Here is a 24,703-nt window from a genome sequence, read left to right as displayed (position 1 = left end):
AACTAAAATAGCACTTTGATAGAATAAAATTACAGAGAATATACATGCATTGCAGGAAGTACCAAGTAACAACACTACAAGTACGTGTTGGGAGGTGAGTGTATGTGTGAGAGAGACAGACAGACAGAGACACGGACACACTGTGTGAGAGAGAGAGACGGAGACAGACAAACACGCGTTTCTTCCCAGCTGCTGCAGCCCCGACCGGAGCTGGGGCCAGTGTAGAGAGGCATCTCCTGTCCCCACCAGAGGCCAGGGAAGAGATGTCTTTCCCGTCGCTGCCACAGCCCCGGCTGGCGCTGGGGAAGAGGCGCGTCTCTCCTGGGGGACACTTTAGGATCTTATATCAATATTCTAAAATTGCAATGAGTTGTGCCAGATATGCCGTGTAAGGTATCTGCAAAAATGTTAGTTTGCCAAGTATGATAATCTTGTTTATATGTTTGTATCACCTTTGTATTATGAGTTATAGATATATAATATACGTCTGTACTTCAAACTTGTGCTGTGCTTCTGGGTGACAGTGACACCCCCAGACAATTTGGCATCAGCTCTGCCTAGCCTGCTTGATGGCCCATTAAGGACCATCGGCTGTACAATGAACCCATTGAAAAAGTCAAGGGCTACACCATATGACTCAGCAAGGCAGGCAGAGACAGGCTTATGGACAGAACTCAGGCCTCCAGGCCATGTGCTGGGCTGCTTGTGTTTGGAACAAAGGGAAGCACAAGCACAAGCCGCCTGGCAAAAGACTGTAAAAGGCAGCTGCATCTTCTCCATTTTGTCTTCAGTCCTGCTTCTTACTTCTGGAGTAACCAAGCTGTGGATGTGTTCCAGAGGGACTTTCAAGCCAGCAAATTCACCAAGACTGCTAGGAACCCGATACATGGACTCTGAAGTCTTCGTATGTATGTGACTGTTTTACCATTTAACAACTCTCTTCTTGTTTTTTTCTTTACAATAAACCTTTAATTTTAGACACTAAAGGATTGGCTGGCAGCGTGGTATTTTGGGTAACATCCAAACCTATACTGACCTGGTGACGTGGCTGACCCTTTGGGGTCAGAAGAACGCTTTGTATAGGTGAGCAGAGTTTTTAACTAACTTCTCACTGTACTGGACCTAGGTGCTGATTGGGAGCCAGAGAACTGGTATGCAGTAAGGGGGCTCTGTGATTTCTTTTTTGCTTCTTGATAAAGAGTGGGGGCGGGATCAGAAGCGCAGTTTGTGACTGGTTGGGGAGTTTAACTTCAGTTTTACCCACCAGTCTTGGGAGTATCTGCTCTACCTTGTGCAACCTGCCCCAACCTTGGCATTTCCAGTGAGGGCTGCCCCAGGCACCCCGGGTCACATCTCTTGTCCCCGCTGCAGCCCTGAGGCTGGGGCAGAGAGGTGTCTCTCTTCTTCCTCCCACCCCCCATCAGTCCTGCATGCCCCAAGCTCCCCCAAACCCTCATCACCTCACCCCACTGCTCCCACTCTCCACATTCTCCCCACTCACCTGTGTGCACACCTGCTGGGCAGCCCTAGATGGGCCCTTAGAGGGAACACAGCTCACGGCCCCATACAGCTCTGGGCAGCAACACTGGGTCCAGCTCCAGTTTGTCCTTCTTGGGCGATTCCTCCCTGGCACAGTGCTCCTCCTGGCTCCTGTCCTGTGGTGTCCCCGATCAGCCACTCTGTGCCTTCCAGGCTTCGGGCGGGGTCTCAGCTGCTTCATTCTGTGGAGCCTAATTGCTGTAGCCCTTGGAGCCACACACACACACACACACCCCTCCTGTCGCTTTCCCTCTCTCATTGCTCCCTCCTGCCAAAACAGCACTTCCTCCTCCTCAGAACAAAGATTTAAAGGGGCCATGATCTCTAAACCCCAAAGGTGATATAACCACAATTAAACAGCCCTTTCGCCTGAGCCCCACAAACCCGAGTCAGCTGACATGGGCCAGCCATGGGTTTTTAATTGCAGTGCAGACATACCCTAAGCAGCCCACAAGTGTCAGTAAATCATCTGCTTTACAGTATGAGCCAGCCTCGTTATATCTAGATGAAAACTTCATTACACAAATTATAGGAATGAGGCCACATTCAGCAGGAGCTACACTGGATCTGAATTTACTAGGGGGTTTGTAGTGCCAACAGACTGCTAGGTGGTTTACAGACAAATATAACAATAATACAACTGACTTGAGGAGCTTGCAGTCTAAACAGGCAACATCCAAACAAAGGAAATGGAAGAGAACCAACACACACAACAGTGACTGAATAGTGAAGCTAGGCATCTATCTTGTAAGTTCCATGACTTTTGTATGAAGTTACTTTGCACAATTTTTTTCAGTAAATGAAAGGTGGGGGGTGGAGGAGCAAACCCATGAAATTTAAGGGTGTAGATCATCAGCACAGAATTCTTGTAAGTGACTCTGGTTGCTAGAATAGGTTAATCATCAGTACACATGTAATGGCAATTCAAACTTTTCTTAGGAGATAAAGAATTACTAATTCACTGCATCAGAGTAATCTGTTTCACTGCTAGGGATTCTGTGATAGAAGAAATAGAATTTGGTTTTATATCGTGTTTCCTCCTAAAACCTAAAGCAGAAAGCACCCTATAAAAAAATTAGACTTGCCATTTACAGTGACAATACGGTACCATTTTGATAATCCTGGCAGATCTACCATACCATCATACTTACAGACCAGAAAACTGATTATTTTATCTGCACCTGTCATTGAAACAGGTATTTGCTTTCAGACCAATTACAGAATATAACCTCTGAAGGACAAGTGGTTAAAATTGTATATATGACTTTATTAATTTATAGCAGCTGTTTAGATCTTATCGATTTTATGACTGCAACCATATATAAAAATAATTTATATGACTTTATTAGCAAAATGTAAAATCAGATCAGGTCTACTGGGATACAACCTTCTATCTGGATTTCAGCTGGCCAGCCATTATATCTGTTCTTGCTATTGTCAGAATGGTTGATCTGGTTATAAAAAAACAAACAAAAAAACCCTTCAGTTTATCATTTATAGACTGTCATCACAAGTCTGGAAAACTTCATGTCTCCCTGTGTAGCAAGAGGGAAAGATATAGGGACAGGGGCTTGGAAATCATCAGATATACTTCATGTTTTGCTTATCTTAAACTGGCACCTCCTCATCCCATCATCTATTATATAATCATTCCTCAAAATGTTATAACCCAAACCCCTTATTGCCCAGAAGACCTCATAGCACAGGACACTGATGTTGAAGTATTTCCTGTAGGTAATTTGTTTCGGTAAGTAACACCCAACAACATTCTGGAAAAGACGTGAAACTAGGGATAATTCCGTACATCTTCGGAAAATAGAATAGTTAGCCCAGCTCAGTTTCCACAGATTTCTCTAAGCATATTGATTTCTTTTCCCCTCCTTGCATCACAGAAAGATGACTGCACCGAGTATATAAATTAAAACACACTGCTATGAGGAGAAGTTCTGATACAGAAATGATTCCTGTTACATTTTCCTCAAGTCTGAGGAGGCCAAGATTTTAAAAAATGACTTGCGATTTTGGGCATCTCCCTGCCTGGGTGTCCATCTTGAGACTCTTAAAGGGTCCTGATTTTCAGAAAATGCTGAGCACCTACCCTCTGAAATTCAGATCTCCTTAAAGGTGTTTCAAAAGTTGGGCTTTCAAAAATTGAGACACCCTAAATGACTAGTCACTTTTGGAAACCTGTTTCCAGAAAGAAGTCACAAACACAAGGTTGTGAAGGGTTTGTGAAAATTATAGTTTAAAAAAACAAACAAACAAAACAGAAAACAAAATAAACCCTACCTTTTCTTTTTGAATGTTATCTGGTAGGTTGAAACCTTTGGCAGCTATAAAGGCCCAGCTTGACCTGAACTTCATGTTCCATATTTCTTTACTGCCAAGTTCTGCTATTGCTTTTTTTGCACCATCATTTAATCTAGTAGAAGAGTTGAAAAATGTAACATCGGAGACTTGGAAATTCAGAACTTTAAAAATAAGTTATGTAAAAAAGGATATAGTCGGTTGATATTATATGATGTAATTTCTGATTTCCTATTAATGAATAATTTTTAAAGCTTTCCTGTATCCTCTACTGGAGAACTGTCCAGTAATGTGCCATAAAATTCATGGAACCAATTCTACCCCCACTTATACCTGTGCAACTCCACCAATGTTAATAAAAGACAATGAGTTTGCACAAGGGAGCAGAGAGAAGAATTCTATGTTATGAGGGATTCTCTCTCTTTTGTACATTTTATTGTTGAAAGAAATTTCATGTAATCTCAGTGTCAGAGAGAAGTTCAGGCCATGTTATATGGGCAAGTGTTGAATGGAACAGCATCAAATGACTGAGAGAAGGAGGTAAGTGATTAAACCTGGTCATAGCTCAAGCTGTAACAACTTTTGCTTCTCAGAAGGTTGCCACCCTGAGTTCATAGAATATCAGGGTTGGAAGGGACCTCAGGAGGTCATCTAGTCCAACCCCCTGCTCAAAGCAGGACCAATTCCCAACTAAATCATCCCAGCCAGGGCTTTGTCAAGCCAGGCCTTAAAAACCTCTAAGAAAGGAGATTCCACCACCTCCCTAGGTAACCCATTCCAGTGCTTCACCACCCTCCTAGTGAAATAGTGTTTCCTAATATCCAACCCAGACCGCCCACCACTGCAACTTGAGACCATTACTCCTTGTTCTGTCATCTGGTACCATTGAGAACAGTCTAGATCCATCCTCTTTGGAACCCCCTTTCAGGTAGGGGAACGCAACTATCAAATCCCCCTTCATTCTTCTCTTCTGCAGACTAAATAATCCCAGTTCCCTCAGCCTCTCCTCATAAGTCACTTGCTCCAGCCCCCTAATCATTTTTGTTGCCCTCCGCTGGACTCTTTCCAATTTTTCCACATCCTTCTTGTACTGTGGGGCCCAAAACTGGACACAGTACTCCAGATGAGGCCTCAACAATGCCGAATAGAGGGGAACGATCACACCCCTCGATCTGCTGGCAATGCTCCTACTTATACAGCCCAAAATGCCGTTAGCCTTCTTGGCAACAAGGCACACTGTCGACTCAACCAGTTTCTCGTCCACTGTAACCCCTAAGTCCTTTTCTGCAAAACTGTTGCCTAGCCACTCGATCCCTAATCTGCAGCAGTGCACGGGATTCTTCCGTCCTAAGTGCGGGACTCTGCACTTGTCCTTGTTGAACCTCATCAGATTTCTTTTGGCCCAATCCTCTAATTTGTCTAGGTCCCTCTGTATCCTATTCCTACTCTCCAGCGTATCTACCACTCCTCCCAGTTTATGTCATCTGCAAACCTGCTGAGGGTGCAATCCACGCCATCCTTCAGATTATTAATGAAGATATTGAACAAAACCGGCCCCAGGACCAACCCTTGGGGCACTCTGCTTGATACCGGCTGCCAATTAGACATGGAGTCATTGATCACCACCCATTAAGCCTGATGATCTAGCCAGCTTTCTATCCACCTTATAGTCCCATTCATCCAGCCCATACTTCTTTTAACTTGTTGGCAAGAATACTGTGCGAGACCATAACAAAAGCTTTGCTAAAGTCAAGGAATAACACGTCCACTGCTTTCCCCTCATCCACAGAGCCAGTTCTCTCATCATAGAAGGCAATCTGGTTAGTCAGGCATGACTTGCCCTTGGTGAATCCATGCTGACTGCTCCTGATCACTTTCCTCTCCTCTAAGAGTTGTAAGCCATTCATTATTCTAGCACTGGGCTGGTACACAAATGCTTGCTTACCTGGTGCTTCCATCATCATGGGTCACCATCAAGAGAAGTGACCCTTGAGGTGCATTTTTAATGAAAGTAGTCATGGGTCCCGAGAAGTCTGTTGATACAACAAATGATTATTCATTACCCCCATGCCGATGCACAAAACACCTTATACTCATCTTATTGCTACTTTGCTTCTCCAAAAAACAGAAGTAAGTTACTTATTTTTCTCTAGCCAGGTAATTCCCCCATTCCCATACAGAAGGCCCAATCCTGAAAGGTACTGAGTGCGTTCAAACCCCCTCCCCCCGAAGACAGTGAGCGTACAGAATGCTCAGCACCTCTCAGGAGCTCTGGAGTAAGTAGGAAGAGACAGATTAGACTCAGACTAAGGTCAGAAGAGACCATCATGATCACCTAGTCTGATCGCCTACAGCACAGCAATCTAGAAATAAAAAAAAAGGCCTGATGCAATTTAGTTTTTTTCTTTAGTATTAAACTGTGAAGTACTCCAGATGAGCAGAGAAATTTGTTTTGCCATCTGTTTTATATTAATTACTGATCATTCTTGGAGATCTTTAGCAACTGTCAAATATTTAATTGAAAAAAATACTTTTAGTCCAAATTTCTTCTGTATGGGAAAAAAAAAAAAGTGTCTACAAGAGACCCTCTGCCACTTTTATTTGGTGATACTTTGGCTCTTACCTCCTTCCCACATGTCAAAAAACTCTGTAGATATAACTTTTCCTGTTTTATCTGCAATAAAGAATGATACACTTTAAATACGGGGAAGGAAAGGGATATGTAAGGGGAAAGTAAACAATGGTTACAACTAAAAATAAAAACAATGAGGAGTCCGGTGGCACCTTAAAGACTAACAGATTTATTTAAAATCTATATTTAAAAAGGTGCCACTGGACTCCTCGTTGTTTTTGTGGATACAGACTAACACAGCTACCCCTCTGATAACTAAAAATAAGTGTATCTACTATTTTATATTTATTACTACAGTTTCAAGTTTTCATTAGTGCCAGATTTCCTTCCAAGTTCAGAAAATTAATCTGGTGAAGGAAATCTATAACCATAGTGATTGTCCTTGACAGCATTAATTCCTGCCCATCAATGGCACACAGAAGTGATCAATTAAAGCTATTGTGCAACTGAACTCCACCAAAACTGTAGCATGATAGAAAAGATTTCTGCCCAGATTCTTTCAAATAAAGTAAAAAAGTAAAGCCAATTCCATTATGTTTAACAGAATGAGTGAATTGTATTATGAACTTTGGTACTTGCATATATACTTTATGCTATTTCCTAACAATGGCTAAGGTTTTCAAGTGGCTACTGATTTTGGAGGCCCAAATTGAGACAATTTCAATAGCCCTAATTTTCAGTGGACAGGTGCTCAGCAATTTCTGAAAAATTTGGCCTCTTTCTAGTGGCTCAAGTTAGGCTCCCAGACTCACTAGTCATTTTAGAAAATCTTGGTCAATAATCATAATTTCATTGTTGTTCAGATGGGCCTATTTTTGAGTTCATGAAACAGATGTAAAACTGGAGGTAATTCTCAAGATTTCAAAATTCTTTGACAAATTCATGGAACATTTTTTTTGCTAGTAGGAAAACTGCAAAACCAGTAACCAATTTTCATGTTATGCTTTCAAATGCCAAACTGAGTTAGGCACTGATCAGTTACATAAGACATACACGTTTAGGTAGAGGAGGATGCTTTCCTCTGGAGCACTGTATGCTGCCACTCAGTGGGAAGATCTGGCAATTGCTGCCCTCTTTCTGGCTCATCTTGGCTCTCATCCTTGGCAGGATCATGGCAGAGGGGGAAGTATCTTAAAAGCATAGGACTCTGTAAAAGTTTATTTTCCTCCTGAAGTGGAGAAATAACATTCCAGACCAGGGGCTCTCCTGAGCAGAGACCAGAGATCACACCAAACTGAGGATGCTGGATTTTACTGTGCTTGTATGTGGAATATCACTTTTTTCCTCTGTGTTGTTAATCTTGGTTTATAATTTTCTCTTCCTTAACAACAAAAACTGTTCATTCAGAACAGAAAGGGGACAGCAATGTGAACTAACATATTAAAGTGATGCTACCAAAAAAAAAAAAAAAAGGGTTGGATACAGTCTGTAGTGGAGAGGTTTAATTAATTAGAAAATATGCAGAGGATGTTTTACTGTATTGCAATGTTAGATATGTCTATTTTTCTATCTGAACCAGTGGATAAAAGCAGCAAGATAATTAAGGAGTACATGTAAATATTTGTTTAGCCAGAAACTACCTCTCAGTGGAAGGATGGAAGATATTCTATTCTACAATATTTTCACAGATTTTAAGCCCCAAAAGGACCACTGTGATTATCTGGTCTGACCTCCTGCATAGTATAGGCCACAGAACCCCACCAAATAATTTCAACATCAAATCCATAATATCTGTTTAAGTTGTAGCAGATCCTTCAGAAAGATTTAGTTTTGATGTAAAGACTTCAAGAGAATTCACTATATTAGTAAGTTGCTCCAATGGTTAATTACCTTCACAGTTTAAAATTTGTACTGTATTTCTAGTCTGAATTTGTAGTTTCCAATCACTCGATCTTGTTATGCCTTTTACTGCTAGATTAAACAGCTGTCTCTTCCCCATGTAGGTACTTGAAGTCCACAATGAGGTCACCTCAATCTTTTCTTGGATAAACTAATTAGGTTTAGCTTCTGTAGTTCCTCATTATTAAAGTTTTGCTGCTCTCAAATCATTCATGTTGCTCTTTGCTGAACCCTTTCCAATTCTTCAACATTTTCTTTAAGTGTAGACCCCAGAGCTAGACACAATATTCCAGTAATGGTCTCACTAATACCACGTACAGAGGTAATAGCACCTCCCTATTCTACTTGATATTCCTCTACTTATACCTTCAAGAATCATGATCATCCTCTTAACTACAGTCTCACACGAAGAACTCATGTTCAGTTGGTTGTCTACTGTGGTCACTAAATCCTTTATGATTTTTTTTTAATAGAAAGTAAAAATGCAAGATAAGTTTGGTAACAAGGAAATGAAACTTTTGGACCATCTCCTCAGCTAGTATAAACAGGATATCTCCTTTCTCGTTGGAGCCACACCAACGTACACAACTTGGTTCTTTGCCTACTCACTTGGAAGGTAAATGGGATGCATAAACACAACAAAAAAATTTTTTTTTAAATATATATTACAATATTTTGAGGTCAAAGTAAACACTACACTACATCTGAGCTTGTTTTCCAGACTTAGGGCTCTTATTCCTCACAGGAGGGGCCACTATTAAATATATTGCACCTCATCCTAGTTATTAGAGAACGAAGAAATTTCTTTTATGTGACATGCAAAGTAATTCTACTCTCTCTAATTTAAAATCCAGGGCCACTTGGACAACTTTTCATGGTTGTCCATTCTCATCCACTGAAAATTTAACAAAAACATTTTTTTTTGTTTACCCACTATTCTAAGATTTTTTTCTTCAAGTGCTTCTTTTTATTGTTGTTAAAGCTAAGATGAATTTGAATCTGATAAAACTAGAAAGTTACCAGCTGCTGCTGCGTAAGGAAACAACTCCTCTAAGGCAGTGAAAGATGTGAATGCAGCACTCTCTGTACTACTGCCACAGAGAAGGCTGTGGTTTTCAGTCATTCATACATTGCAAGGCCACACTAAAAGTGACTGGGAATGACAGACCATTATTGTGCTTCGTTACTTTACTTTCATAAGCGTCCAATAGAGAGGAAATGGTAGTTTAAAAAATATAGAGGGAAGACTGTTACATTGTATCTCAGATATGCAAAATCATTTTTCTTAGTGTACTACCATTGTCCCCATAACATTCTTCTCTTACTTACAATTCACAATGGCAATGTTTATACCTCTTCCAACATTACCCTTCTGTTCACTTATGAGCCTGAAATTGAAATAAATACACCATCAGTCAGGAATTGTACTTCCAGAAGGGCTGTGATATTTACCTATGCAAAGTCATTCCTTGTATTCTTGTTTTTAGGTTAATCGTTTAATTGAGGAGTCTGCTGAAAGCAATGGAGCCATGTCTTAAAAAAAATCTATGGCGCACTGGACAGTTTCCTTTGGAGAGCCCATAATGAGTCTAGTTCAACACTGTAACCTGTACAAGTACAGCACAAGCAGAGTAAAAACAACGCCAGAGAAAATAATTAGTTTTGTGGCATCATTCCATGCAGCTATATAGAATAGGCGAGTGTATCTTCACAGCAGCTCCACACCAAGATTTTCCAAAGTGACTATTGATTTTAAGGGCCTCAGTTTTTGAGTCCCTAACCTGAGATACTGTAAAGAGTCCTGATTTTCAGAATACACTGAGCATCCAACCTCTGAAAATTAGGCCCTTTTCCAGTGTTTCCAGTCTGAAACCTGAGGCATCCACAATCATTAGTCACTTTTGAAAATCTTGGCCCAAAGCAGTTTATACGAACAAAAGAGAAAAGCCAAGATACAAGGTAAAAAAAGTTAGAGATAGAATAGGAAGATTACTTTAGTGACACAAGCACAGAGAAAACAAAATGATGAAGTAGACTAACAGGAAAAAATCTTAAGTGTCAAAGAAACATAAATATACTTTCAGAATATATACAGCGAGGGAGATTGGAAAGATGCAATGGAACAGAGAAAATTAGGTGCGGCTTAGTGTTGGTAATGGGCTAAAAAAAGGGAGGGGGGGTTATTCTCTACACAGATGGAACAGAATTATTCAGGGATCCAAGAGTTGACACAATGAAGCCAATCATGTAGTCAGAAGAGAGAGAAATTAAGATGTCAGGAGAGCGTCAGCTGAACAGAAATAAGGACACAGTCAAATTTTTGCCTCAGTAAAGTCAGTGAAAATTTTGGCACTGACTTCAATGAAAACAGCATTTGGGCACAATGATGAGAAAGCAATGAGCTATCCAAAGGGAGAAAACACATGGATCAGAGGTAACAAAAACTGATGAGGATTTAAAAAAAGTTTAGAATCATTAAATTAAAAACCACAACATCTAAATGAATCCCACCTCTGGATTTCCAAGCGTGCCTCATTTGCTGTGTGACTGTCCTAGAATCGCACCTATACTTTACAGAGGAGACCCAAGATGGTGGTTTCTTGCTTGAGGGACTTAAGGAGCATAGCATGGTAAATAGTATTGAAAGGGGAAAACCCCAAGACTGGTGGTTTTGTGTCACGAAGTTTGCGTTAATCTAAGAAATGTCTCTTAATAATAAATGTTTAGTCTGTTGCTAAACCAAAATGTCCCTACTACTCCAGGTAGTCCTTGCTTCAACTCGAAGTAGACTGGTACTTACAGCTCATCTTCAAAACAAATCTTGGCAAACTTTTCCTTGCCACCACCACTGAGTAATCGATAAGCATAGCTCCCAGGTGAGCACGGAGACCAATGGTCACATTTCTGTCTTTTGGGGGGTGGCGCTGTAATGAATAAGAAAGCAGAACATGCTTTATTTGAGCACTATGTAAACACAATTCATATACCAAAATGACCAATTAATTTCAGTATATAAGAGCAAGGTCACACAAGTACTTCCAAAGGCAAACCTTGCCAATTTACAAACATCCTATCAAAAACACTGCAGATTTATATGAGCTTGAAATTGGCACCTGCTTGCCAAATGAGGGTAGAGAGGTAAGAGGAATTTGATTGGGGAGAATGGGTCCCAGCAGTCCTCTGAGATGATCTTTTGACCAGTGTTCTAGAGTACTACAAACATAGACAATTGCTCAGACAAACTAGTTTGGTTACAATTTTGCAGGAGATAATGTTGCTCGTTTCTTGCTTACAACGTCACCTGAAAGGGAAATCAGACATTCGCATGGCACTTTCATAGGCAGTGTCACAAGGTATTTATGTGCCAGATGCACTGAAGAGTCATATGTCCCTTCGTGCTCCAACCACCATTCCAGGGGACATGCATCCATGCTGCTGATGGGTTCTGCTTGATAACAATCCAAAGCAGTGCAGACCAACACATGCTCATTTTCATCATCTGAGTCAGATGCCACCAGCAAAAGGCTGATTTTCCTTTTTGGTGGTTCACATTCTGCAGTTTCTGCATCAAAGTGTTGCTCTTTTAAGACTTCTGAAAGCATGCTCCACACCTTGTCCCTCTCAGATTTTGGAAGGCACTTTGGATTCTTAAACCTTGAGTCGAGTGCCATAGCTATCTTTAGAAATCTCACATTGGTACCTTCTTTGCGTTTTGTCAAATCTGCAGTGAAAATGTTCTTAAAATGATCGTGTGCTGGGTCCTCATCTGAGACTGCTCTAACATGAAATATATGGCAGAACACAGGTAAAACAGACCAGGAGACATATAATTCTCTCCCCCGCCCCCCCGAAGTTCAGTCACAGATGTAATCAAGACATTATTTTTAACGAGCGTCTTCAGCATGGAAGCTTGTCCTCTGGAATGGTGGCCAAAGCATGAAGGGGAATACGAACGTTTAGCATATCTGACACAATACCTTGTAATGCTGGCTACAAAAGTGCCATGTGAATGCCTGTTCTCACTTTCAAGTGAAATTGTAAATAAGAAGCAGGCAGCATTACCTCCTATAAATGTAAACAAACTTTTTTATCTTAGTGATTGGCTGAACAAGAAGTAGGACTGAGTAAACTTGTAGGCTCTAAAGTTTTACATGGTTTTGTTTTTGAGTGCAGTTATGTAACAAAACAAATCTACATTTGTAAGTTGCACTTTCACAATAAAGAGATTGCACTACAATACTTGTCTAAGGTGAAATGAAAATTATTTTTTTTTATCATTTTTCCAGTGAAAATATTTGTAATAAAAACAAAGTCAGCACTGTACACTTTGTATTCTGTGTTGTAACTGAAATAAATATTTTTGAAAATGTAGAAAACATCCAAAAATATTTAATAGATTTCTATTGTTTAAGAATGCAATTAAAACTGTGATTAATCACAACTGATTTTTTTTAATCGCAGTTGTTTTGAGTTAATCACATGAGTTAACTGTGACTAATTGACAGCTCTCTTAGGAGAGCAACACAACCAATTATTCAGTAACTAACAACCCATTTGCAGGTTAAATTACAAACACTGTGCTTCACTTATAATATACTGCATATTAGCAGAAAAAAAGTCATGTGACCACATACCCTTAAGTACTGGTTTCTCTCCAATACTCTGAAGATTTTCCATAGCTGATGATAGCGAATCTTCAGGTACGATATCTGCAAACATGTATCCCAAATACCAAGCACACAACGATGCTAACATAAGTCCTGATAACTTCACAAGGTCTGATAAGAAAGAACAAATCCATTATTTAATGTGAAAAAAGGCAGCATGTGATAAGAAGTCTACACAGGGCTACTAAAAATCTAGTATCTTCTATGGTTCTGCTACACAAATACACTACTATGAGAGTGTGAAATTCAGTCCTGATGCACAGGCATTCCACACCATTGGAGATCTTTGGTGGGGCTGCAGACAGTGAGAGCGCGGCAGTCAACAATGACAACCCCTTAAAAAAAAAAAAAGTCTTAAAACACAACTAATCCAAAAAAAACCCCACTCTACCCCCAAGCAGAGGTTTGACCCTGGAAAAGGAGACATGCCAGAGATTCCATGAAATCATTTAGACTTAGCTATTGTTATCCATTTTAGATTGGCGGCACCAGATGCTACGGTGATAGGTGGCAGTTTAAAACCCTACCCTACAGATAGCTCACAGCGGGCTCTTCGTATCCTCTTTGAAATACAGGAGACGACTACGCTAGGCCTGAATAGGCAGCTATGTAAATGGAGCTGGGGTTCAGATTGAGGGTGGAGATGTGATATCTAGATTTGCACACATCTGGAGGCCCAGAAGCCTGCAAAGAGATGTGGACAGCAGCCACTAGTCCAGCCACTCTCAATTATACTATAATTTCCACCACTATTGTAGAAGCTATAGTAATGTCTATATAGGCAAGGAGACAGGTGTGTATTTGCTATGTTTTTGGGAGTGAAACTGATAAATACAGTCACATTGTACCAGACACTTGGTTACCCCTTCCCCAGAAATAAAAATGTATACCTGGAGATAAGTGTCAGACCCCATTATGTAGGGATATTAAAGAAGGTTTATATTAGACATGGTTTATATGAAAAATGCCTTATTGTTAATTGATGCCTCATAACTAAAGGTTTATGTTAAAAGTAAATTTGTGATTCTAACCTGCAAGACACCAGCTGTGTCTGTGTGAAGCCTGCTCAAAGAAATACTTTGTATAAAACTTGTTAAACATTAATTAACTCTAAGTAAGCCAAAACAGTAGTTGTTATAGTGTATAGATAGAGACCCCCACCCTCTGTAAGTTTTCATCTCACTTTATCTTTGATTGTTAAAAGACAGGGAGTCTCACATAAATTGGTAACACCCCAAAAAGCAAAGAGACAGTGAAATAGATGTGATTAAGATAGAGAATGTATGTGACTGAATGATTAGGGAGTTACCAGTCTGAAGAATTCAGTGTTGGCTGAAGAAGGTGTCAAGTGGGATCAACCAGATGACCCACCACACCTCAAAGGAAGGAAAAACAAGCATCTGACAAAATGGAGCCAGCCATCTGCTGATTGATTTAGCAACAGCAGAATGAGGCAACTCCTATGAACTAACATAGGGAAAAATCCCTATAAAACTGAACTCTAAAGACTGAGGACTTTGAGTCTATGGTTCTGATACCAACCTCCAGGAGCATCAGATGCATCTGACACAGACTCGGCTCCATCCTCATGACCAAGGTACCTGGCCAGTAACTTGGCATGAGCAACATCTAGGCTGGTAACTATAACATCTATACAGAACCTGAATGAATGATTGTGTGGATGAATATGTGTGTGTGTGTGTATAAGGAATAAGTAGTAATGGAAACAAGTAGGAAAACATTGTCTTTTGTTTTGTTATGGTATTTACAATAAATGTGGCATCTTTGCCTTATCCCTCTTAATAAGATCCTGCTGGTTTTTATTATATTGGTACAACACTTCCTCCATGTTAATAAAATATCACATTTCTATTGCATCTTCACCCTAAAATGACCCAAGTGCTTCACATTGTGAGTATGTACACTCTGTTCGTTAAGGAACTACTTTGACCATCACTGAAATGCAGTCTTTTTGAGGGGCTGGAAGATGGGGAAGGGCCAGGGAAAACATGGGAGCTTTTTTACAATACTCAGCAGTTCAGACAAGAAAATCAGGACTGAACAGATTCTCCTGTTTATTTTTAAGTTTCCTGTCCCAGCAATAAATATGGGATATATGCGTAGTTCCCAAATCAAATTCTTGAGCAAGAAGTTCACAAATTCCCTATGCTTTAGCACAATCCCAGCAAGCTAGGTCCCATCTATGCTGGAGTGGTAGGTGCGCTGAGTTTAAAATGATGTAAGCTAACATGATTTATTTAAATGCTGCTTTAAAACGCTAACACTAGGGCTGTACAGGAACCATCATTTCTGTTTCACGTCAAATTCTGAAATGCTGAATTTTTTTCATTCTGATTTGCTTTGTGGTGTGACAAAGCTCCGACCTTGTCTTAGTGGGTCCCGCGCTTCCAGGAGGATTACGCTAGCCTCAGAGGCTCACTGTGACCTCCATGTAGCTCTTCTCTCTAGGCGCAAGGGTCACAGCCTACTGAGCCATTTCCATCATAAGCCAGCAAGGGAGGTGAGGAGACGCTACCCTCCCTCACAGTGTCTCTGTTGTCTCACAGTCTCGCTGAATTAATCGAGGAAAGGGGGGGGGGAGGGAGCGAGGCCCAGGCCCGCCCTCTACTTTGGGCTCCAGCCCAGGGACCCTAATAGTAGCAGCTATCTGTAGCTGACTTTTTGAAACAGGATGAGTACAATTCCCTGGGCCACTTCCCCACAGCAGCCTCCACTTCAACGGGGATGGCTCAGTGGTTTGAGCATTGGCCTGCTAAACCCAGGGTTGAGAGTTCAATCCTTGAGGGGGCCATTTACGGACCTGGGGCAAAAATCTGTCTGGGGATTGGTCCTGCTTCGAGCAGGGGGTCGGACTAGATGACCTCCTGAGGTCCCTTCCAACCCTGAGATTCTATGATACTTCACCCTTACCTTGGGGCCTCCTTCCTTGTGCCGGATGGGTTTTTCCTGCCCCGTTTCTCAGGCAGCGCGGCTTCCTCCTACAGCTCCTGACACATGCCACTAACGGGGAGGCTTTTAACTAGTTCCAGCCAGCCCTTAATTGGCTTCATTTGTCCCAATCAACCTAGCTGTCTCCACTGCTTTCTAGAAGGCTCTTAATTGGCCCCAGGTATCCTGATTAACCCTAGAGCAACTGCCATTTGGTTACCATGGTAACAGGGATTTGTTTAGTCCAGGGGTCAGCAACCTTTCAGAAGTGGTGTGGGGAGTCTTCATTTATTCACTCTAATTTAAGGTTTCGTGTGCCAGTAACACATTTTAACCTTTTTAGAAGGTCTCTTTCTACAAGTCTATAATATATAACTAAACCACTGTATGTAAAGTAAATAAGGTTTTTAAAATGTTTAAGAAGCTTCTTTTAAAATTAAATTAAAATGCAGAGCCCCCCCGGACCGATGGCCAGGACCCGCGCACTGTGAGTGCCACTGAAAATCAGCTCACGTGCCGCCTTCGGCGCGTGTGCCATAGGTTGCCTACCCCTGGTGTAGCCTGTGGCTAACATACCTGTTTCACTCTACTTTCCTATAGTTATCTAGCCTTGCCCCATCACAGTGTAAATTTCTAAATTTCCTGCAAAATGGAACTTGCTAAAAAAGATAAATAAAAAAATAAAAATAAAAATCAATTTCAGGTCAGGTGAAACATTATACTTCAATAAAATCAAAATATTTTGTATCCATTTTGACTTTTTATATTATAATTTAGAACGTAAAATAAAAATTGGAGAAAAAATCATTTCAAAATGGAAAATTGAAATGTCCCAGTCCACAGAAGTCAAAACAGAACATTTTGACCATAACAGAATGCTTCATTTTGATTCTTTTTTTAAATGAAATTTCATCAACACTGACACATTACTGAGAGTTTAGAATGCAACAAAATGGCATTTCTAATGGAGGTAATTAGCTATTGCAAAAGAGTGCTTTGTATTAGAGCTAGTTGAAAATAGGACGTAATTTTTGCAAAATATGTCAAAAATTACATTTTTTGGTCAAAATTTGACTTTTCCAATAAAAAATTGTATTGAAAAATTGAGTCAAGTTTTAGTACATTTTGGCTAGCTCTATTTAGCACAGGGGTTCTCAAACTGGGGATCCTCAGAGGGTCGTGAGGTTATTACATGGGAGGTCACGAGCTGTCACCCACCACCCTAAACCCTGCTTTGCCTCCAGCATTTATAATGGTGTTAATATATAAACAAGTGTTTTTAATGCAGAAGGGGAGCTGCAATCAGAGGCTTGCTGTGTGAAAGGGGTCACCAGTACAAAAGTCTGAGAACCTCTGATTTAGCATTCACTGATTGCTAAACCCTAGCGTATGATTTATCTGAGTCAACATGTCTGAAGTTGAAGGGAGTGGTAGAAAAACCAAACAATTGAATGGATTTAAGTAATGAAAACAGAGGATTCTTCTAAAGTAAAATGTGAACAATGTCAAGAGTTGCAAAGCAGCAAGCTAGACAGGATTCATGGTCACCGTCAAAAAAGTACAGAAACTCAGTTTCTTTCACCTTTTGCAGATCAAATGTGACACTGAATATAACTGTAAAAGTGAAGAGCAGAACTTTGATGAGTTTGGTGATCATGAAAATCTCTCACATGATCATAAAAAATATCCACGCTGTTCTGTTAAGAACCTTGTTCCAGGCTTATTTAGCTTTTTAACATTAGCTTAATTCAAGAGAAGTCTTTTGTTCATTTTCAGCATCCAAAGAAAGGCAAAGGTCAATCAATGTTTATACCATTTAAAACAAATCTGAAAAGCAAAATTTTCCACTTGATTTAAAAAACAAAAAACAAAAAAAAAACAACACACATGCAACCTTCCTTTACACATTACCAGCAATGAAGTACAAAATAAGCATTTTAAAGAAATAATTGATGCACTTAGCTTTGGGTATACTCCGACAGACTAATTTCAACCGACAGACCCGCTCTTAGTGATTGTCTCCATTGAAAAATAACTCAAGTTTTCTATGCTTGAGTATTCTTCTTGAACTAGCCTAGCCCTAGCGGGAGCAGCAACACACCAAACACATAACACTTGAGCTAATTTGTACACACAAGCACAGCACTCACTCATGTGGCATTACACTTTTGTCTTCACTAACACAAAGGTGTGTAGGATGATGGGGTTTTTTTGTTTGTTTACAGCTAGATAATAGACAACAGTTATCCCACTGTAAAATCCTAAGTACAAAACACTTATATTGTTTATCGCAAGATGTCTAGGTGAGGCCAGCACTATATTCCTGTCTGTAGTTGACTTCACCTAGGGCTTGGCTACACTTACAAGTTGCAGCGCTGGTGGAGGCTTTCCAGCGCTGCAATTATTCTCCGTCCACACTTGCAAGGCACTTGCAGCGCTGCAACTCCCTGGCTGCAGCGCTGGCTGTGCACCCGTTCGGGTTGGGGTATAAGGAATGCAGCGCTGGTGATCCAGCGCTGCTCATCAGGTGTGGACACTCACCAGCGCTTTAATTGGCCTCCAGGGAATATTCCTGTTCAGCCACTCTGCTCATCAGTATGCACTCTACTGCTCTGGCCTCAGGTGACCCGCCCTTTAAGTGCCCCGGGAATTTTAAAAATCCCCTTCCTGTTTGCTGCAGCCAGGTGTGGAGTGCAATCAGGTAATCTTTCCAGGTGACCATGCCTCCACACGGCAAACGAGCCCCAGCATGGAGCAATGGCAAGTTGCTGGACCTCATTAGTGTTTGGGGGGAGGAAGCTGTGCAGTCCCAGCTGCGCTCCAGCCGTAGGAATTATGATATCTTTGAGCAGGTATCAAGATCCATGCTGGATAGGGGCCATGATCGGGACGCGCTGCAATGCAGGGTGAAAGTAAAGGAGCTGCGGAGTGCCTATTACAAAGCCCGCGAGGGGAATCGCCGATCTGGCGCTGCCCCCACGACCTACAGCACAGAGACTACAGAAAGCCCCTAGTTTACTTTTCAATAAAAGTAGTGCCTTATCTTCACTAGGATTTTACAGCAGTATAGCTAACGTATTTGTTAGTTATCCTGTGGTAAAACACACCATTTTTGTCAGTAATGATATAGCCTAAGACTTCTGGGGGCATATCCCAGGGTTTTTAGTGTTGCAGTTAGCTGAGTTGCCCCATGAATTCTTTCCCAGTGAATTGTGGGAAGCCTTTTCTATATTTCCTGGGCACCTGGGAGGAATTGTGGGAAAGTGCTGGAGGACTAGCAGCATTTGAAGGGAGATAACAAGACCACTCTGTAGCATGGACACAAGTTAGCAGCTGATGAGTTGTACTAACTCAAGCGTTAGCCTATACCCCCCAACGGGACAGCCAACAAGGGTTAAAAGCACCACCACATTCAAGTTCAGAGTTTGTCTGTGTGGATGTGGGACTCAAGTTAGGCACAACACTCAAATTCTACGTTGAGTTAACTTTGCAGTGAAGACAAGTCCAAAGTGTGTCCACATTCTCTCAAGTTAGCCTAGCTCAAGAGATTCAATTTTAAATAACTCTAGTTAAGGCTATGTCTTCACAACAGAGTTAAGTAGTCCAATGGAAATAGAGGAAATAGTAAAGGAAGAACTAAAAGGATCAGCGTTGACATTAAGGAAAGATGATGAAACATGAAAAATGACCCTACAAGAGCTATAAGCAGCCATCCTTGGAAAACTGCACCCTTAATTAATGCTACTGAGTTTATTTCTAAATAGAAAAAAGGAGAACATTGTGTCCAAGCTGCTGAAGATACCATCCAAGAATACAAAGAGAAATATCCAGAGGAAGTCTTTGCCACTGGCTCTGGCAATAAAAATAAAATGAAAAAAAGATGAGTGAATGTCTCAGGTGGATTCATCCTTAGCATCCAATATCTGAGTGTTCACCACAGTATTTGAACCTCACTGAGTAAGAAGGAATACCTATCGTAAACCGTTCTAAAATGCATTCAAATTTTCTTCTGTAACCACCGTCAAATTCATTTTGTTTGGAAAAAAAGGGAACTTAATGTCCCAGTTTCCCCAAGACATTTGAGAAAAATCTCAAAAAGTTTCTCTCTCCATAACCACACCCAGCTACCATAAATAATGTTGAAATTTGCACATTTTTCACATGGCACTAGAATTACAAAAGCAAACTTAGAGGCTTCAGAGGGTATGTCTACACAGCTGCAGAAGTGAGCCTCCCAGTCCAGGTCGACAGACTTGGGCTAGTGAACTGAAAGAGCTGTGTAGACAGTGCTTTAAAGTTGTGCCTCAGAAAGGAGCCCTCCATAGGCTTCAAAGCCAAAGTCGCAACTTCAAAGCACTGTCTACACAGCTATTTGTAGAGTGCTAACATGAGCCTTGCAACCCCGAAGCTGTTGGGCTGGGGGAGTCTACAGAACTGATGGAAGTCAGACCTACCCAGACAGACACAATATATTATAAATCACTGCAGTCTCAGTAGAAACTTGGCCTGATCTAATTAACTAAGAAATGGAACAACACAAGGATCAAATTGAAAATGATTCAGGGAGCCTGTTACTGAGCCAAAACAAAAAGGTCAGAAGTCAAGCCAGAAAGAAGAAGGTGAAAAGTTTCTGATGGAATGTAAAAGTTAAAGATCCAGGTTTCTACCACAAGTCTATATTTGTGAAGGAGGTTGAGTCACAGCATTTTGCACCAAAATGGTTGAAATTTTTATTACTAAATATCATGGAAAAAAGAATTGATTTTAGAACTTTAAAAAAATAGCAAAGGCTCTGCAGCCCTGTCCACCCAGTTGAGCATCAGTCAAGTGTTCCTTATTGTTCAGTTGGGGGTTTTATTATTATTAGTTTTTAATGATTGGTTTGGTCAAATTCTGTAATGGACTTGGTGTTGAAAGAGCAAATAAATTAGTCAGACGTGTATTGATGCCTAAGAAAGATACAAAAGAGCAGAAGGCCTAATTAGTTAATAGAGGAAGGACTCAGTTATCACATCCTTGTTGTTTACTTAAATAACTGCAAGTTTGTTAATTTTTCCAATGCGTGCTCATCTCTCTCCCCTTCCCCAATCCTTCCTCCTCATTTAAGACTAGTCGCTGCTCACTACACCCCCCACCACCATGCCACCTGGCATCATGGTGTACATATGCGTATCACTCCACACTGAACAACAAGGAGAACAATAGCTACACATATATCAGTACCTGTGAAAACCACCTGGCAGTGTATATGCAGCCAAGTTGTTGCAGGTTTCAGAAACATGGACGTAAATGTTCCCCTGCCCTACCTCTGTTTTCACTTGGGATTTCAAAGTCACAATGTGGGTAAAAGATTTTTAACTTTGTATTTGTTTGTTTGTGCTTTGACTTTGCTCTCTGCTTCATTGCACATAATGAAGTTCTATTTTTTGGAGACTCAGTATCTTTATTAGTTTATACCAGGAATTACAGTGACTAGCAGGAAGCAAAGCCCCACCCATAATAAGAACACCCAAGAGACTTTATGTAACAACAACAACATTAGACAATACCACTATGGCTGACTGTTAAACTGGCCTTTTAAGATCTCCCTCAGCTGCATAGCTCCACAGTTGGCTGTTCCAATAGCCCTTGCTGTTCAAATTCAGCAGAAAGTCTGTCCATCTCACCCCTTCATCCTGATGGCAGCTTTTAGCCCTTTGCCTCACAGATATTATGCATTACACAACATGTAGCTAGAACTAGGAGGCTATTTTTCCTCTCTGAGATCCAACCTACTGAATAAGCCGTGCTAGTGTCCATTCAATCGGTACCAAAAGCATATGCTAAAGTCATTCTGCACCTGTTGAGATAGTAGTTGAATTTTTCCTTGATGCTGCCAAGGTGACCAGTGTACAGCTTCATGAGCCAGAGGACCAAGGGATAGGCTGTATCCCCCCAGGATCAATATTGGCATTTCAATATCACCTGTGGTAATCTGCCTGTTGGGGAAAATGTCCCTTCTTGCAGGTTTTTTTTTAAATCACATGTTCTTAAACATGCAAACATCATGCACCTTCCCTAACCAGTCTACCTTGATATCAGTGACTTAGGTCACCAGTGATTCACTAGCAGTTATATAACCGTGAAGAAATATCCCTCTCCTTTGATATACACCAGTACCTCGATATAACACCACCCGATATAACGAATTCAGATATAACACGGTAAAGCAGTGCTCGGGGGGAGGGGGCTGTGCACTCCAGTGGATCAAAGCAAGTTCAATATAACACAGTTTCACCTGTAACGCAGTAAGATTTAAGATTTTTTGGCTCCCAAAGACAGCGTTATATCGAGGTAGAGGTGTACTGGGTGGCAAAGTGGATTAGAGCCAGAAGAGAGGTGTGCATGTGTTATCACCCCACCTGAGTTCAGTAGGGTTCCGGAACATGATCCCCAGCTCCCCAAAATCCCCTGGCAAATGGCTGGTATCCCACAGAACACGGTGCAAATGATCCACAAGGCCGTGAGCCAGAGGGTGCAGGGCCCACTGGGGCAGTTACCTATCTGTGGGGCACTACGTTTTACACCAATGCAAGCATTCACGGGGAGTACACGCACCAGCGCTGACACACCCGTGCATGGGCCAAAGGGTGGCTGTACTAGCCAATCCAACTTGGAAGTGTACAGGTGGCCAGACGGGCCAGAGAGCGAGTCCCAGGCGGCGCCAGTGTGGCTGGGGAGAGAAGGGAGGCGCCCAGGAGAAGTGCAAAGAGAGGCACCGATGGGAGAGGGGACGAGAAGCCCCAACACGTCTAACGTCCCAAGCGCCTCCCGGAAGCGATCGGGGGACAAACATCAGGAAGCAGCAGCAACAGGCTTCTGCTCCGGGTCCAGCGCTGGGCGGCCAAGCACACCCGCCCGGCCCGAGCGAAGCAGGAAGCTGAGCTCTGGCGGCCGCCCAACACCTTTGCAAGGGCGCCGCGGGGAGAGGGGATCTGCCCGCCAGCTGCTGCCCGCCCCACTGCTCCGCTCCCCCAAGCCTCCGGGAGAAGCGAGCAGCGCCCGGCCCCAGGGCAGGGGGGCAGCCCGCTAGCTCCCGCTCCCTCCTGTGCGCGGCGCCTACTCACTGCTCCAGGCCAGTAGTCGCATCTTCCCGGGCAGCGGGGCTCCCCCGCAGCGCTCCCGCCGGCCCCCACCACCTGCACCGCCGAGAGCCCGGCCGCGGTCCGGGCTGCGGGGGCAGCAGGGAAAAGCGCAAACTCGCCGCACCTGGGCGCCCGGGCGGGCACGCCCCGGGGGCGGGATGAGTCACACGTGGTAATGGCTGGGAGCGGGGCTTGCTGCCCGGCCAGGGACCGGTTTGCCGCCAGCAGGCGGCGCTGCCCCGGGGGGAGCGGCCACTCGGCAACCGCGGTGCCAAAGGCCGCTCGGCCGCCGCCCACCCTGGGGGCTGGGCTGTAGGGCGAAGCAGCAGCGATAGCACCGCTCCCCGCCCCCCGACCGTGTGCATCCGCCCGGGCAGCGCTGCCGGCACTTGTCTCCATTGCCAGCGCTTTCGCAGGAAATGCTCTCTGGGCTGCCCTCGTGGGCTCAACCAGCGAGCAAAAGGTTGCCTCACTCACCCGTACAAGCTGGGCCAATGAAAGCTATTACCTCACCCACCTTGTCTCTTGAGCAGATGGTGTCGTTTCTTTTGGTACCCCCTCAGTGGGATCGGAGGAGAGTGGCCTGTAGATGTGGTGGAGGAGAGTTGTCTGGCAGCCTCCTGTTCATAAGCCGACCTGTTCATGACTACAGCACCTCTGTTGTCAGCTCTTTTGATTATAATTTTGGAGCTGTTTCTGGGGCTGTGAATGGCATGGCATTCTGTACAGCTGAGGTTATGGGAAAGTGATGCTGTTTGTTCACAACTTCAGCCTGTGCACGCCTGCAGAAGCACTCTATGTAAAAGTCCAGTCTGTCATTTTGACCATCTGGAGGACAGAACAGGTGAGTGCAAGACAATGTCCAACACCACATTCTACAGGCCACTATCCTCCGATTTTACTGAGTACCACCAAAAGAAACTACACCATCTGTTCAAGAAACTCCCTGCTACAGCATGGGAACAAATCTACACAGACACACCCCTAGAGCCCCGACCAGGTGTATTCTATCTGCTCCTTAAGATCCATAAACCTGGAAACCCTGAATGCCCCATCATCTCAGGCATTGGCACTCTTACAGCAGGATTATCTGGCTATTTGGACTCTCTCCTCAGACTCTACACTACCAGCACTCCTAGTTATCTGCGAGACACCACTGACTTCCTGAGGCAACTACAATGCATTGGTGATCTTCCTGAAAACACCATCCTGGCCCCCATGGGCTCTTTACACCAATATTCCACATCAGGATGAACTACAAGTTGTCAGGAAGAGTATCCCTGATGAAGCCACGGCTGAGCTCTGTGACTTAGTCCTCACCCACAATCATTTCAGATTTGGGGACAATTTATACCTTCAAGTCAGTGGCACTGCTATGGATACCCACATGGCCCCACAGCATGCCAACATTTTTATGGCTGACTTAGAACAACGCTTCCTCAGCTCTCGTCCCCTAGTGCCCCTCCTCTATTTCCGCTACACTGATAACATCTTCATCATATTGTTGGTGGCATCAGGCATCTGTATTAGGCCTGAATGAACCAAAGATATTCTATGACAACCTAAAGGGCCCCATGTTAAACTGTAATCGACCTCACAAGCCAGTAACCGAGAATGGAATGTGTGGCAACTAGTTATCAGTGCAA

At 42.6% G+C, this 24,703-nt stretch overlaps 2 protein-coding genes across 3 annotated transcripts in view; both read right to left on the bottom strand.

The window, feature by feature from the left end:
- Positions 1-2,650, bottom strand: part of LOC123362164 (interferon-induced GTP-binding protein Mx1-like) — a 38,733-nt gene extending 36,083 nt beyond the window's left edge. The window contains exon 1 of the mRNA XM_045002515.1: positions 1,502-2,650. The gene's annotated coding sequence lies outside the window, so the exon portion shown is untranslated. The remainder of the gene's footprint in view (positions 1-1,501) is intronic.
- A 135-nt stretch (positions 2,651-2,785) lies between these two features.
- Positions 2,786-23,221, bottom strand: FAM3B (FAM3 metabolism regulating signaling molecule B). 2 transcript variants are annotated; one of them, XM_045002516.1, is made up of 8 exons: positions 23,040-23,221; positions 12,952-13,095; positions 11,118-11,241; positions 9,647-9,705; positions 6,470-6,520; positions 5,792-5,879; positions 3,829-3,961; positions 2,786-2,990 (listed from the first exon to the last, which is right to left on the bottom strand). In XM_045002516.1, the coding sequence occupies exons 1-8, from the start codon at positions 23,059-23,061 to the stop codon at positions 2,901-2,903; spliced, it is 711 nt and encodes a 236-aa protein (XP_044858451.1). In that variant the 5' UTR covers positions 23,062-23,221; the 3' UTR covers positions 2,786-2,900. The 2 variants fall into 2 exon arrangements, with proteins under 2 accessions (XP_044858451.1, XP_044858452.1); XM_045002517.1 differs by lacking the exon at positions 23,040-23,221 and adding an exon at positions 15,916-16,104.
- Positions 23,222-24,703: the final 1,482 nt, after the last annotated feature.

Source organism: Mauremys mutica, chromosome 1 (genome assembly GCF_020497125.1).
Source record: "Mauremys mutica isolate MM-2020 ecotype Southern chromosome 1, ASM2049712v1, whole genome shotgun sequence".
Classification (NCBI taxonomy): Eukaryota; Metazoa; Chordata; order Testudines; family Geoemydidae; genus Mauremys; species Mauremys mutica.
This window is presented reverse-complemented; position numbering and strand designations above follow the sequence as displayed.

What these genes read in the sequence shown, in the direction of transcription:
- FAM3B (XM_045002516.1), bottom strand. Translation starts at nt 23,061, where the DNA reads ATGCGACTACTGGCCTGGAGCA. An exon ending in AAACATTGCCATTGTGAATT is followed by an intron (nt 6,521 to 9,646) that starts GTAAGTAAGAGA and finishes TCTTTATTGCAG; the next exon opens with ATAAAACAGGAAAAGTTATA. An exon ending in TTTTGACATGTGGGAAGGAG is followed by an intron (nt 5,880 to 6,469) that starts GTAAGAGCCAAA and finishes TTGTATCAACAG; the next exon opens with ACTTCTCGGGACCCATGACT.